The sequence below is a fragment of the Sardina pilchardus genome, chromosome 1 (genome assembly GCF_963854185.1).
Source record: "Sardina pilchardus chromosome 1, fSarPil1.1, whole genome shotgun sequence".
Lineage (NCBI taxonomy): Eukaryota > Metazoa > Chordata > Actinopteri > Clupeiformes > Clupeidae > Sardina > Sardina pilchardus.
Window position 1 is genome coordinate 43,181,259 of NC_084994.1, and position 17,166 is coordinate 43,198,424.

The window sequence follows — 17,166 nt, forward strand, 5'->3', positions numbered from 1 at the left end:
GTCTTACCCGTTTTGTGGTTTTTAACATAGTCTTGAGCTTTAATAGAAACATATTCCTTACATTGTTTACATAGCTGTTGCAAGTTATATTCCTGTACTTGAGCATTTGTAGAGAATATATGCAGAGCTGAACTCTCCTCACCTGTTTCACGACTTTGTAAAAGCGCAATGTCTTTTGGAAGAATGCCATTGGTCTTAACTCGTGTTCGCAGCCGATTTAACAGTTCTGCAAACTCTGTATCTTTTTGACGAACGACAGTATGTAATTCAACAACAGAAAAAAGACTATTCCAGAAATTAACATTTGATGTGTCCATATGTAATGGTGTACCTCTAACTGGACTTAGCTGATATAGGTCTCCTACAGCAATCACGCTAACATTTCCAAATGGGTCTGTTGTACCAGACTGTTTTATTTGTCTGAGTCTACCGTGTACATAAGCTAATAATTTATGGTCAACCATGGACACCTCATCAATAACCAACAACTTTACATTGCCTAAAGTTGCTCTTAGTGTATTAAGTTTTTCCTCACCAAGAGGGGTGTATGGCAATTTTACATCTGTCCCTATACAAAATGCACTATGAATGGTTGTTGCTTTTAAATTGTAGGCAGCTATACCTGTGGGAGCAGTCAGTAAAACACACAAATCATCTGGATTTTTGTTTTGTTGACACAAAATACGATTGCATTCATACTGAATTGCTTTGATCAAATGGGTTTTCCCAGTGCCTGCTCCACCTGTGATGAATACATGAACAGGAGGCGGTTGTTTTCCCTGTACTTTCTCTAAACACCATTGACGTATCTTGTAAAATATAGACAGTTGTGTTGTGTTTAGTGACCTAATTAATGCTAAACCGTCAGTTCGACCTAGAGATTTTGTTTGGTTCTCTAGAAGAAAATGTGGTGAAGAGTTTTTTTCCAAGTCTGCAATAGAATCTACTGGATCATTTACCATTTCTCCCTGATTGTTACATTCTAATTGACTTTCTAACCTCTCAATTTCTAGTTCAGGACATAGTTGACCCCACGCATCTTCTAAAACAGCATTCTCTAGCTGTTGCTCAGCTGCCTGCAATATCTCCAAATCCACTTCAAATTGACTTCTGATTTGATCTACCAGAGTTTTAACAGACCTTAATATGCCATCAGAAAGACACACATGACCAAGCTTGTAAAATTCCTCAAAACTGTTGAACCCTGGTGGTTTAAGTTGTATGTCTTGTCTATATGGTAGAAAAAGTTGGAGACTGGTTTGGTGGAAATGTTCTGGGTTTTTGGTTTCAGAGAAACTTGCGTACCGTATAACAGCAGGTTTTGTACGGGTTCTACGAACAACATAACCCAAATCATTTTTTAACTGTATTTTGTTTTTACATTTTTCAGTGGTAGAAAGGACCCTATACTCAGATACAAATGTTGCTAAAGGCATGTCCTCAAATAATTGGTCATCAGGTCTACTTTTATACCTATCTATGATGCTCGTCATCCACATGTCATTAGTTGACACGGGTCCATTATCAGCTCGTGATTGTAGAACAGCTAGAGGAAGACTCATTTTAACAACATTGTCACCAGTGGGGATGAACATCACTTTACGTGAACATTCCTTCAAATGCATATTTGTTAGTCGATAAACTGCTTCCTGTGCACTTACATCACGATTATGCAAGTACACACTGCCTATCTTCTTAAGTGCACTTTTTGCATCAAGATTGTGTTCTTTTTTCGCTTCCCTCTGGGCATTATTTAGCAGCAAACCCATCTCTCTTTCTGACTTAGATATGTAAGATATTATGTACACAATACAAGCGTATGCATCCACAACATATTGAATATCCATATTGGCATTCCAACATTGCAAAAGGAACTTGTTGTACTGATTTACCCACACATGTTGTGGTTGCCTTTTCAAAACAACTTGGGTTTTGTTTCCATGAACTGCATATGCTGTTTCAAAAATGTCTTGGGTTAAGCCTAAACCCTCAAATAATGAATCAATTGAGGTGAGGTTGTTATCACTATTTTCTATAGCATCTTTAACAGATGATAAAATTTCTTGTGCCCTTTTTTTCTCCATTTTATATTCATTAATAGGACAGTCACATTTACTAGATATGTCACATTGACATTCTCTGTTTGCAACAACAATCTTAGGGCATTGACATACATCTGGTTGCTGACATTTGCATGTGTTGATGTTCATGTCTTCATCCTTCTTATGGGTGATAAAAGTACGTGCAGACGGAGGTTTTGGGAAATTAAATCTACAAGTTGTACCTTTCTTTTTACAAGTCTTTGAATGCTTCTTGCTATGCTGTTGGACAGCTGATGCTATGTCATATAACTCTGCATCTTCAGAATCCAACTCACATGTAACATACTTGTCAACAAAAGCAGTAACCTCCTCATCTGATTGTTTGTCTATCTGAGGGGCATTCTCAATCCAAAACAGACAATGAACATGTGGAGATCCACGTTGTTGGAACTCAACTCTATAAAAGTAATCCACAATTTTGCCAATTGGATTTGCTGGTGACATAAGCACACCTTTCAAAAAGCAATGCCATCTGTGGTCAAACATTCGAGCTGCAGTGACTGGATTTTTGCGCAATAACTCACACTTGTCTGCCCATTGCAATTCCTCAAGAGTTTCATGCCTGCCTTCTTGTAGCAAAAGTGTTGACAACAAATTTGTCCAGCGCATATCAGCAGATGAAAATGAGCAGAACCAGGTTGGAATTCCTAATTGCCGTATTAATGCAAACAAATCCTTTTGTGCAGCCTGCCAGAAAGCGGGTGTACCACGAATGGGTTTCAAAAACCTATAACCCTCATCGTTTTGAAGCAGAGACTGTAAACTTCCCTCATCTTTCAACAGATTAGAATTAACAATTGCTGGATTATTGTGTTGTTTTCCTTTTCTTAATGCTATGGACACATTAGATACTACTTGTTGTATCTCAGATAAATACTGAGCATAAAAAATATACTCAACATTTTTAGCAAACCTGGTATCTGCATTTAAAACTCTCATGTTGAAATATCTGGACAAAGTTATTCGTGATTCTCTTTTGTCATGGTAAGTATGTAACCCATCTGGAAACAACGCAGGAAAACATTTCGCTTCATTAGCTTTATCCATTAACATTTTGATGGGAGAGTTACCTTCACCTGGCGCTAGATGCAAAATTTTATCCAAGTAATGATCCAAAACCTCTTGGCCAATATCCACTGGTTGCAAACATGTATCCATAAACATACAATACTGCTGTCTATCATGTAGTAGCTCATCTTCAGTTCCCTCATTGCCTGCTGAAGGTTGGTCTATATGAACATCACTATCTGTTTGTTGTGCAAACGCATTTATCCAATCATTATTAAAATCAATGTCTGCATAATATTTATTGTTTTGTTTCAAACACCTAAATGCATTTAATACATTTGTAGAATTCACAAACTCATATTTGTAATGTCCTTTATATGTTAGTTTCCTTTTCAATTTAATAGGTAAAAGTGAGTTTTCCATATTAGTTCTTGGCAAAACATTTGTGGTTTCAACTATGTTTGCAGGGACACAAGTTACTGGACCATGCACACCATTTTGCCCTCCTTTAGGTAATGCCAACAGTTTCATAAAAGGGATATGTAAAGCAATTAAATGTTGTTCTAAGGAATTCAAAGTAGTCAGCTCACTGGGGACATTTGAAAGAACCAGGTTATTGTGCACACTTTCTACAGGAATTTGATTTTTGTTCAATTTACAATGACAACTATGACATATCCACAATTCACACCTATGTGTACCCATCCATTTACAATCCACACAAGAAGAATTGCAAGAGTGCAAGTAATCTTTGGTTATGCATTTTGTAGCAACATGCTGCTCACATGTAGACTTATATGCGTTTTCATTACAATGTTTCACCTGATCTTTGAAAAGCAATCGCTGACACACACAACAAACATAGCTTGGCCCATCTTTCACTTTATCCAGAAAATTGATCATAACTAAATCAAGCTGTTCTTGTTTAACCATGTGTTTGTATTTCCTTTTCTTATTTTCAACATACAAATATTGCTTCAATTGTTTATTTAAAGCATATTTTGCAATACTTGCATTCTTCACTTTATATCGGAACTCTGCATTTTTTTCATACTTTTGTTTACTTGAATTTTTCACTCTAGCCCGGAACTGTGCATTTTCTTCATACTTTTGTTTACTTGAATTTTTCACTCTAGTGTGGAACTGTGCATTGTCTTTATACATTAGCATACTTGCTTTCTTTTTGTTAAGCCTGTATTCTTCATCTTCACTGTATCTTTTTCTGCTGACCTGTTTAACAGCGCATCTTACCTCTGCATTTCCCTGGTATCTCTTTAAGACTGACTGATTTTTCGATGTTCTATATTGTTCATTACATGAGTAATTCAGCCTAGATTGTTGTGCTTTCCTCAACTTGATATCAGCATTTCTATGGTAATACCTACGTGCTTTTTCTTTCACACAATTTCTGTATTGCTCATTAGTCTGATATTTAACCTTTTCTGAAGAAATAAGTTTGTTCTTTAATGACGACATCGACCTTGATAATTGTTCTTCACATCTCCTTCTTGTCCTTTTACATACAGGAGATTTAACAAAGTCTTGATCTTTACCACTACTGTTATCTATGCTATTAAACACCTCACAAGACATTTCTTCAAAAGAACGTTTTCGCCGTGTAATATATCCTATCCTATCAATTGTGTTAACTTCTTTTTGACAAGCCATAAGACACCCTTCCTTGTTCACAGCTTTAACACAAATTACTACTCCATACTGCATATTTGAATGACTCACATATACACCACTTGCAATGTTTGTTTGACGAAAACACCTATATGCAACCCACGTTTCACCATTAAAAATATGAATTGGCACTTGCAATAACTCACACATCACTTGAATCTCAACACTTGTTGCTTCACTTTTAACATAATTCATTCTAGATGAGTTAATATATTCAACCACATTGTTGTAGTTTCCCTTCAATAATGTATGACAGAAAGTGGGATTATCTTTCATATACTTCACAACAGCAAGGCGCAATTTTCTATGACTTGCTTGAGAACCAGTTAAAATATCACTAATTGCTCTGAAAAACCCATTGCCATCTGAAATCATAGCCTTAGTATCACAAGGATCTCCTAAAGGTACTGAAACTGACGTACATGGTATGGCCTGTGTGTTATGCTCAAGTTTAAGTCTTTCACACAAACTTTCTGCAATGACTGTACATATAGGATTAAATTGTTCATTATCTAATGGTTTGGAAACATCAATATTCATTTCTATTTGTTCATTTCCATGCTCTTCTTTTGTAGTGATTGAACTGTGTACAAGCTCAATGCATTCATTTTCTGACCTTAAGCCTGGTGCATTATGCTGCATATCTGTAAAGCTGCTGTTCACTTCCACAACACACTTCTTCAAGTTGTTACTTATCTCAACAACATCCTCATGCATTTCAGCCTCACACCATTCACTGTGCCTGTCCGTTTCACTGACAGAACGTTTGTCAACATCACAACCATCATGTACCGTAAAAGATCCCCGTTTTTTCTCAGACACTGGTACTGCTAAACGTGATTGTAACGGATTAAAAGCCTTTGTATCTGCGCACAATTCACTCACAAACTCTACGTGATTTTCAAACAAAGGTACATCATAATCAGAGACCTCATGGATGTCTTTGACGATTACACTGGACATCTCCGTTTCACTGACAATACGTTTATCAACAACTTCCTCATCATCTACCGTCAAAGTTCCCTGTCCTTTCTCAGACATTAGTGCTGCTAAACTTGATGGGAACGGATTGGAAGTCTTTGTATCCGCGAGCACTTCACTCACAAACTCCACCTCATCTTCAGACAAACGCGCGTCATTATCAGAAACCACATGACTCTCTTGCACAATTACAGGTAACTGAGGTTTAACACTACACGGTACAGTGTCAACAACACTTCTGCTTGCAACTTGAACAGAATCAACGACATCATAGTGACAACCTCTAAAATGGTCTAGATAAATGCCTGGAGTGAACTGTGTACTGTTCAGACACCTGAATTTCAACCATTGCTTATTACTAAACGTGTATATATCCACGTTCAAAAACTGAGCCATCATGTGCATTTCTACCTCCGTTGCCCATGAGCCGAGATTCCTCATACCGCTCCTTGTAATGTAATCTGCAACTGAGCGTGACCCTCTATCCAAAATGCACTGGTCTTCGTGTGACATCATATATTGTAATACACCCTCTCGCAATATTGCGTGGTGCTCCTGTGACCCGCTTATGGAAAAACTCACACCGCGGAAAAAACAATTGCCATCGCCAACCATCTTTGTTATTCCACGCGGCTCACCAAGAAATGTCTTGTTGACATACTGTACATCAGAATTGCCAGTAAAACGTATATTTAATTCCCCGCACAATACCAAAGCTAAAGGTGATGGAATGGGGTTGAAATATCTTGTATCTGAAGACGATTCGCTCACACACTCAACAACATCTTCAATTACACATACATCATTATCAGCAATGCAGTCAATTGGCCTGCTGATTACCGGCGAAGAAGGCTTCCCACAAACCTGCGCATAGGATCCTGCGCAATTCACCTGTGCATCACCGACAACCTTCTGTCTGCAACTCGTACGTTTATTCATACACGCTGGCGCTTTGGCTGTTACTACAGGCTTTACACAAACCTGTGCATAGGTTTGTGCACACTTCACCAGTGCATCACCAACTGCCTGTCTGTACCCCTCTACGCATGCAGAACTTTTGCTTGTTGGTATGGTCAAATCGCAACGGCCATCAACAACATCAACATTTTGAATCTCAACAGCCACATCTACTGTTTGATTAATAGGCGCTTGCAACTGTTCAGTCTCAACCTGAATACCGACCACGGTGAAAGATCTGGCTTTAATCAATAAAACCAACTTGTCCAAGTGATACATCAAATCGTGAAAATTGGTATTAAACACAACCACGCTTGTACCCATTTCCGATATTACACCTTGCTCATCACGATTGTTGAAATCCAACACCACCAGATAATCATTATGCCGCACTATCGCACACACCTGACCTCCGATATTTAGTATGCAAGAGTCATTGCACAAAAGTGTCTCCTGTACACTCTCGTACAAGGCATTGTGTTCACCAAATTTAGAAATTGTACCGCAATGCAAGCCATCACATCGCACTTTCACAGCACAATCAAACAACCGGTGTTTCCCGTCAAAAGTCATCATCTTTCCATCAACTGTTTGTTCGCCAGTATTGCACTTAATCAACTTCTCGCTTTCTATACATATGTTGTCTATGTCACGGCCTTTCCATGCACAAACTGCATCTAAGCAACTCCTCACAACACCAGCAACAGCACAACGTAGGCTAGTTAAAAAATCGGGTTTAGACATGGCATTTCTCAACTTTAAACCAAGCTTAATCCCGCTGGGAGGTTGACGACTGCACACACATGCCAAAGGACAAAATCCCAAATTCTTACTTTGATTGTTGAAGCCAGCGCGCCTCATATTATGGCACCTCTTTTTCGGCATATCTTCAGTCTGCAACACGCCTGCTGCTCTTCAAAGAAATAATCCAAAATGGTCCAACTGTTGTGCTGAATTGAAATTAGCAACCGTTTTCAAGGTCCACTGCAACTAGACCGCTGTTCTTCAAAATCGCTTAAATTAACCTCAAAAAATCAAATGACTTGATTCCGTTCAAATAAGTTTTAAAGCCGCACACCGCAATTCGCCCGCTGATCTACAAAACCAGTAGCCAAATACAACGACGTGAAACTCTCCAACTGCAATGAAATAGTAACACCTATTTACACCACCCAATAATTAACCTCCTAAAGCGGACCTTGATGAAGACTTCCAAACAAATGTCGTCCCACCCTCACACCACCCCCACGGCCCCACCCCAACACAGAGATGAACGCCATGAGAAAAATCCTCATCCTTGGCCTAACCCTGCATGCTCACATATTTCCAAAATTGTCCCCTTTAGCAATTCCCATTCATATCTATAGCATAGTATACATTTGTCAGGGTAAATAACAATAACTTTACATTAGGCCAACACATTTGCCTAAACACATTAGCCTACTTCAACTTGTCTGTGCTATAGCCTAATGTGCATGTGTTTTGTATCAATCATTGACGTTTTGAGCCTTAGTTCAAAATTCACCTTTATTTTGAACTAAACTGTTATTTACTGACACCTACAAAACTTATCAAAGCATGGAAATCACGTTGGAATTTCTAAAAGAACAGCAACACAACTTTCTGTTTACATTCAAATGGAATTTATCAAGTCACTACATCAAACACCACAAACGCTTAAAACTTTTCAAGTTATAAGGACACCGCAAATGTGATAAAAGTTTCATGATGATACCTATTATTTAAAAACTTTACCCTATTCAACTGCCCTGTCTCGCCTTAAAACATCAGGCCGCAAACTAAAATGTACAATTCCAAGGGATTCACTGTAAATTATTTCAATGCAATAGAAAAAGCTTTATATACCTCCAAGGGCTGTCATTTCTTTCACTGTACAAATCATTGCAAATGTAAATAACATTACTCGCCTATGTGTTTTGTGTCTTCACACAATTCATATCATATGTGTGCACGTATTTCATCATTCACCCTGCTCAAACAAATCAAACATTTTGTTTTCTCACAAAAATGCTCTATGTATTGGCTCATTTTCAAAAACTCTTCCAACACTGACTGAGCCCATACACTTGCCACATGCCTATTTTGTCAAACAATTGTGAAAAGTACTGCTTCATTCCTCCACAGACATACCTACTATTGTGTACAAGTGACCACATCCTGGGAACTATTAACCAGGATGGACCTGCATGGTTTACATATTGTAGGCCTACACCATCTCAAAATTCCTCTGAGCACTTACAATTGAAATTTCATTCTCAATAAAAAAACGTCCAAGTTAATGGTCAGTCGTTAATTCCTGATATTCACACACATACAAACTATTGTGTAGAAGTGGCCAACATCCAGGGGGCCATTACAATGGATGGCCCTTACCTGGTTTACATAATGTTGACCATAAAAAATTCCTCTGAGTGCTTACAAGTGTAATTTCATTGTCAATATGTGACACCTTAATGGCTAGTCGTTAATGTCTAATCTTTACAGACAAACAAGCTATTGTCTCAAGATGTGGTGCAGGTGGCCAACATCACAGGGGGGTCATTCCATGTCAAATCACCCAATTTCAGCTACATTTGGAAAGTGACCCTCTCCAAAAAAATCTGAAATAAATCACAGGTGTTTGTAGATTAAACCTATGCATAAATCTTAAATAGTATATCTGGATCACTAATGGTTTAAAAACTACAGCCCTTTGAAGCTTCAAGTCATTTTAAGCATTGTGGTGAACAATCCTTTTTGGTCAACTTGCAACGTTATTGGTTCTTTTGGTATTTCACACACATCAATGAAACTATGTGAATGGAAGCACATTTTCCTGTTGAATTAAGAAATCTAATCAGATCAGAGGTATCTTTTGTAATTTCCCCTCTGCAAAGCTCTGAAAATGGCTATAAATTCATTATGTGAAAAGACATCATCACTTTTGAAGGTTTTCATTCGTAAAGTATGTGCCACAAATTTCATCAGTTTTTTTCCCCACTCATATATGGACTATAAGGTCATGTCCATGCATCAATTTTGGTTGTAGTCGTTGTCGTATTGTCAGAGCATTTTGTTTTAATTAGGCTTGATTTTCATAAGCCCATTTTCGTCCTATCATTTCACCATGTTGATAGTAAACAGGATTTTTTGTTTTATTTGACCACATGTCATTTTGTATGTGAGGATCATCTGTCCAAAATTTGGGCTTGTTGCTGAGTTTCTTTATTTGAGATATGATTTTTGGAAAATACTCTCTATAAATCCACTAAACTTGCATTGGATCTGCAGTACCTCTTTACACCACATGGGGTGCTCTTTTAATACAATGGAAGTCAATGGAAGAGTAAGAGAGTCACTTGTTTGATGCACATATCCAATCTAAACACACATTTTATGGTTCATAGTTAAATTTCTCCACGTAATTATTGCAACATGAACAGCTGTGGTGTACTGGCCGTGGTGTACTGGTTAGCCCATCGGGCTTGTAACCGGAGAGTTGCCGGTTCGATCCCCGACCAGTCCACCACGGCTGAAGTGCCCTTGAGCAAGGCACCTAACCCCTCACTGCTCCCCGAGCGCCGCTGGTTGGGCAGGCAGCTCACTGCTCTGGGTTGTGTGATTCACCTCACTGTGTGTTCACTGTGTGCTGTGTGTTCACTAATTCGGTTAAATTGGGTTAAATGCAGAGAACTGAATTTCCCTCACGGGATCAAAAAAGTATATATTCTATTCTATTCTATTCTAACATACTACTCATAAATAAAACTTATTTAGAGAAAATAAGCAGATCAAGCAAATTATACACACATAAGACTGACTGGTCATCATACATGCAGCAAGAGGATTTAGCATAATTGCCATCTTTGGCAGTTCCCACTGATATAGATAAAAAATTATGGGGCAACAACACTAGGATAGCATATCCAGTGTTAGTTAGATCAGTGGGAATGAGCCTGGAGCACCTTCCTCCAGAGTTGAGGAGAGAGGTTGAGAAGGGGCCTATATGCTTGGTATGCAGTCCTCTGTGAGAGACAAAGAGCATCAAGGTGGATCAGTGGTTTGTTTCCATGTTATCTGGGAAAGAAGTGGGAAAATGAATGTCATGACGGAACATTAAGAAGGGGGGGTTCTAAAATTCAGTGCATTGCCGGATGCACAAAAAACTATTGTTTCAGTTGAGATCAGGTATTTTAAAAGATACTTGATGAGTTATCTCCTTTTCATGAATGCATCTTGGTTTTGAGCCCTCATACCTTTTGATGAATACTTTTATGTGATGGAAACATGCATGGTCATCTTCATCAAGTGAAATACCTGCTCTAAACTGCATCTGACGCTTTTTCTCCATCTGACAATGCACTAAATTCTACAACCCCCTTTTTTCTTAGATATGTTCATGACTTTCATTTTCCAAATTCTATGGTGGTGTAGAAAACTGTTACAAAGATGGCGAGCTTCTGCTACATGTGATCAGTTAGTGTGTTTTTGCTTAATCAGTTTATTTACCTAAATAACATTTATTATGAGTAGTATGTTGTTCATGTTGCAATCATTACTTTGACCAATTCAACTATGAACCATAAAATGTGTGTTTACATTGGATATGTGCAGCAAACAAGTGCTTCTCTTACTCTTCCATTGCCTTCCATTGTATTAAAAGAGCATCCCATGTGGTGCAAAGTGGTACTGCAGATCCAATGCAAGTTCAGTGGATTTATAGAGAATATTTTCCAAAAATCATATCTCCAATAAATCAACTCATCAACAAGCCCACATTTTGGACAGATGATCCTCACATACACAATGTGATATGGTAAAATAAAATAAAAAAAAAAAAACCTGTTAACTGTCCACATGATGAAATGATAGACAAAAATGGGCTTTTTGAAAATCAAGCCCAATTAAAACAAAATGCTCTGACAATATGCCAACGATTACAACCAAAGTTGATGCATGGACATGACTTTATAGTCAATATATGAGTGGGGAAAAAACCTGATGACATTTGTGGCACATACTTTTCGAATGAGAAGCCTTCAAAAGTGATGATGTCTTTTCACATAATGAATTTATAGCCATTGCACAAACTTATTTGCATTTGACATTGCACATGTTGCATTGTTAGATTCCGTACAGTCACAGGTCCGCACCACTGGTGCTCGGGCCCGCCATCGCCGCTTGCGGCTATATTTAGGGGCCAAGCAGCGAAGCTGCGAAGGCACCTATTGTTATTGTTAGTTTTCTTATTATTATTATTATGAATCCGCCATGGGAGTCAATGGCAGCCCATAGAACCGACTGGTAAAAAGTTGTGAAATTTGGCACACCTATTAAGGACAGTCCCATGATTCATGACACCAAATTTCATGTCGGCACCTCATACACTCTAGCGCCACCAACAGGCCAAAGTTGGACGTGCGTTCAAGCACGTAACTTTTGACCCGTTGGTCCGATTTTCAAAAATCGCGTATTGTTGGAATCCTTGGACCTGCCCGAGTTCAACGCACCCTGTGACGTCATTTTCCGCCATGATGGATTTTCCGCCATTTTGGATTTCATCAAAAACACTTGAAAGCCTACTCCTCTCACAAATTTTGTCCGACCGACACCAAACTTGACACAAAGCATCCACAGAATGTGTTTTGCCCACGCATTGCTTTTTGTCTCCGGAAGTATTACCGTTCGCCCACAAAAGCGAATCAAAATTCACGGCGAAGCCGCCAAACAGGAAGTTGGCTCATATTTCAGCAACCCTTACACGCATCAAAACCAAACTTAGTACATGGACTTGTGACCCCATTGGAAGGACGCTCAAGAAATCTGGTGACCTTTGACCTCTAGGGGGCGCTGTAATTCAGAAACATGCCTTTTGGCCTATAGCTGCTGTTGTGTTTAGAATTACAATATACTAGTGATGTCTAGTAATACTGTGGAAGATCATCATGTGGACAGATGGCAACTTATGACATCAACGTAATTGATTTGGCCGCCATATTGGATTTAATTAAAAACACTAACAAATTTCCCTAGGTCACAAATTTCAACTGATCCTCACCAAAATTGGCACAGACTATCTTCAGACCATGCCTTGTTAGTGTTTTGATTTCTGTAACAATTGACAGAAGCGTTTGCCCGTCGCAGCCAATCGAAATTCGCGGTGAAGCCGCTAAACAGGAAGTGAGCACATATCTTAGCAGCCTTTGAAACTATCAAAACCAAACTTGGTATATGGACTCGGGATCCAATCGGGACGATGCCCAAGAAATTTGGTGACCTTTGACCTCTGGGGTGTGAAGCCGCCAAACAGGAAGTGAGCTCATTTCTCAGCAACCTTTGAATCTATCAAAACCAAAGTTAGTATATGGACTCGTGAATCAATAGTGAGGACGCCCAAGACATTTGGTGACCTTTGACCTTTAGGATAGCTGCAATTAGCAAAAATGCAAGTTGGCTTGTAGCTTTTGACGTGTTAGACATGAAACTTGCTCTGACTGCTTACGGCTTCATGTCTCATTGCGGCATTGAACTAATAGCGTCGGGTTGCCGTGGTTACTCCGGCCTACTGCTTGGCCCCTTCATTGCTGCTTGCAGCTATATTTATTATTATTATTATTATTCGTCTGCCATGGGAGTCTATGGCAGCCCATAGAACCGACTGGTGAAAAGTTGTGAAATTTGGCACACCGATTCGGGTCCCAACTCTAAGCACTTTCACCAATTTACAGACTCCAGACCTCAAACCTCTAGCGCCACCAACAGGTCAAAATGCATCAATTTGTCAACATCATTAATGCAAATATCTCTGAAATGTTTTGACCTATCAAGCTGAAACTTGCTCAGTGTATTAAGGCAAAAGGTATGGCCCCACCCACCAATTAACAAGACTTTTCCATTAACGCTGTAGCGCCACCAACAGACCAAGATCAGAACTTTCAAAAAGTTTCACAGGTCACAAATTTCATCCGATTCTCACCAAAATTTGTACACCCCATCTTCAGACCATGCCTTCTTCCCGAATTGCTTTTTGGAAGAATTGACAAAACAATTTGCGCGTAACAGCCAATCAAAATTGGCGGCGAAGCCGCCACACAGACATTAAACCCATATCTCTATGGAAGCCTTAGAACCATACAGTAAAAACTTCTGAAATTTAATACACATATTCCTCTATGGCCAATGACCACTTTCCCCAATTTACAGACTCTTAACCTTAAACCTCTAGCGCCACCAACAGGTCAAAATTAATCAATTTCTCAACAACATTAATGCAAATAACTCTAAAATGCTTAGACCTATCAAGCTGAAACTTGCTCAGTGTATTAACGCAAAAGGTATAGCCCCACCCACCAATTAACAAGACTTTTTCACAAACGCTGTAGCGCCACCAGCAGGACAAGGTCAAAAACGGTTAAAAAGTCTCACAGGTCACAAATTTCATCCGATTCTCACCAAAATTTGCACACACCATCTTTAGACCATGATTTATTATTGCCTTGCTTTATGGAACAATTGACGGAAGTGCTCGCCTGTAACAGCCAATCCAAATTGGCGGCGAAGCCGCCACACAGGAAGTGAACCTATATCTCTGCAAGGCTTTCACATATCAAGACCAAACTTAGAACCTGGGCTCAGAACCCAATTAAGAGAAGCCTCAACAACTTTGGTGCCCTCTGACCACTGTGGGGGCGCTATAGTAACAGGAAGTAGGCTCATATCTCAGCAATGCTTTCACGTATCGAAACCAAACTTGGTATATGGACTTGGGACCCCACCCTGAGGACGCACAATACATTTGATGTACTCTGACCACTAGGGGCGCTATAATTGGCAAAACTTTCTCGTATCGACACCAAACTTGGTACATGGACTTGTGAGCACATCCTGAGGACCTACACTAAATTTGGTGACGTTTGACCACTAGGGGCGCTATAATTAACAAAACTTTCTCGCATCAACACCAAACTTGGTACGTGGACTTGTGAGCACATCCTGAGGACCTGCACTAAATTTGGTGACGTTTGACCACTAGGGGCGCTTTAATTAGCAAAACTTTCTCGCATCAACACCAAACTTGGTACGTGGACTTGTGACTCCATCAGAAGGACACTCAAGAAATTGGGTGACCTTTGACCTCTAGGGGGCGCTGTAATTCAGAAACATGCCTTTTGGCCTGTTTTGGGGGGGGGGGGGGGTGGGGAGGGGGTGGGGGGGGTGGGGGGTGACTTTCCCACATTTTCCCATGGACTTCCTGGATGACCACTACGTCTCTCCACCTGCCGGGTGGTGAGACACCTGGGATTGTCCGCTGCTGTGCCTCAGCCCGAGGCCATGTTAATCTTAGCAATGCCACAACCCTTTGAAAGGATGAAGTGGACTTACTCACTGTTAAACATCCTGCTAGTTCATTCTCTATATATAGCCCACTCTTACCAGAGTTGTCTCTGCGACGGTGTGTGGACGATTGAGAGCTGAGCATTGTGGGTAAATCACACTCAAAGAGTTTGTTGGGGGCCAAGCAACAATATTAATGCAAATATCTCTGCTATGCTTGAACCTACCTGTAATTCAGAAACATGCCTTTTGGCCTGTAGGCCTGTTTTGGCCTTCAGGCCTTTACATACCTGATGGGAACTCTGGCCTTTTGACCTGCCTGCTTGGCCCCCACATTGCTGCTTGCAGCTATATTTTAAGTTGAATTCTCTCTGATTTATAGATTTATTAAATGACTCGCACAAAATAGGTTTCTGTTACGAACACATCTTGAGAATTTTCTCTCAAATGCCTCACAGAAAGTGCCAAAAGTACAGCTGAAGCAGTTCAGGAAATATGAGCTCATACTGGTGAGTTCAGTCAAATATCTTTACAAGTATATTATACTGAGGGATTGTTTAGTAATCAGGTGCTAACGTCTTGACTAGATTTTTTATTCTGAACTAATATGTCAATTTCCAAAAGATGATTTTAGAATCCCTCTTTTTAGTCAACTTTAGCATGGGTGCCAACAATTTCAACCATGACTGTATGTCAATTCTACTGTGTATTGAGCAATAGATTTAGATGAAGTTTGTTTCTGCTTTTGCCTACAAGTATAAATGCAACATAGCCTACTACATTTTGTACTTGAACGCAGGATCCATTCAGCAACCATGACGCATTGAGGAAAGTGGTGGCTAAACTGGACCCGCCATATATCCCGTACCTGCCCCTCATTTTAAAAGGTAATATCGACACAGCTGAACTTATATTGCACTTTATAACATGTACAGCCACACTGTTTGTCATATTGACTATAGGCCTGACACTTTCATACCTTCTTATCTTCTGTCAATAACAGACCTAACATTCATAAATGAAGGGAACAAAACAAGACAAGATAATCTTGTCAACTTCGAGAAAATGGTGAGTGCCGTTTGTCATGTTATGAGTTTATATGCCACCAAAATAATTCTGGAAATGTTATGTTAATGTTAGCAAAAAAAAAACACTGTTAAGGGCTTTGAATAGAATAAAAGTAAAATAAAAATGTAAAATTGTTTTCATTCTTTCTACTGTTTAATTATTCTTTTTTGTGATATTACAGAAATTATTTGCCAAAACATTAAAGATTATGAAAGACTGCCGGAATCAGCCCTACTGTAAGCATAACCATATCTTCCCTATTATCAATGATTTGTTAGGTGAACACTCTTAAGGGACACTGTTTTCAGGGGGTTATGATGAAAACATGCAAACAAACAAATACGATGCCACCCTTCCCTTACAGTACCCATTTCACCAGAAACTGTCCGTTCAAAGAAAGGCACTGGCCTTCACAACATACAGAAGCCCTCATGTAAGTATGCATGTACTGTTGACTTGCAGGACATCTGACATTTACTTGCTGGACACTTTACAATCATCACATCTTCACCATCTACAAGGTAACCACATTCTCACCCATGTCCTTCTTTAACCTGAAATCTTACTGTCTTCCATCTAGGTCCTGAGCAGTTCAACAGCAGAAAACTGCACGTAATCAGTGACCAGCGGAAGCTGACCCAGCTCTCCAGGGCCATTGAGCCGTGAGGGCTATTATAAAGTTTAAATACATCAAAATAAAAACATATTCATCAACAGAAAAAGTCAGACTGGACTCAGTGTGGTCAGTGTCTTGACTTTACATGTCACAGAGGCCAAGTCAGGTGACTAGGTCAAACCATGTGTAATTAGTGTAACTTTGATAGATATGCATCATGGCTTTCCTGCAAAGACCTCATGATTGACATGGTAAAAAAAACCCACATCATCTATCTATAAATGCAAGGAACGTCTGTCTGTGTGTCACTCTGTCTGTCTGCTCCACGTATAACCCTCGAACCACTCATCCGAAATTTGGTGGGTGTCATCTGTCATCCTAATGGCACGAGTGTGTGCAGTGCAGTTATACGAA

General features: G+C 39.5%; 1 protein-coding gene across 1 annotated transcript in view; it reads left to right on the forward strand.

The window, feature by feature from the left end:
* The window catches only part of LOC134079139 (rap guanine nucleotide exchange factor 3-like), a 58,254-nt gene extending 41,433 nt beyond the window's left edge, over window positions 1-16,821 (forward strand). The window contains exons 4-9 of the mRNA XM_062535325.1: window positions 15,527-15,577; window positions 15,868-15,955; window positions 16,072-16,136; window positions 16,318-16,372; window positions 16,501-16,569; window positions 16,717-16,821. Of these exons, the coding sequence (XP_062391309.1) occupies window positions 15,527-15,577; window positions 15,868-15,955; window positions 16,072-16,136; window positions 16,318-16,372; window positions 16,501-16,569; window positions 16,717-16,802 (414 nt within the window). The 3' untranslated portion in view covers window positions 16,803-16,821. The remainder of the gene's footprint in view (window positions 1-15,526; window positions 15,578-15,867; window positions 15,956-16,071; window positions 16,137-16,317; window positions 16,373-16,500; window positions 16,570-16,716) is intronic.
* The last annotated feature ends 345 nt before the right edge of the window (window positions 16,822-17,166 follow it).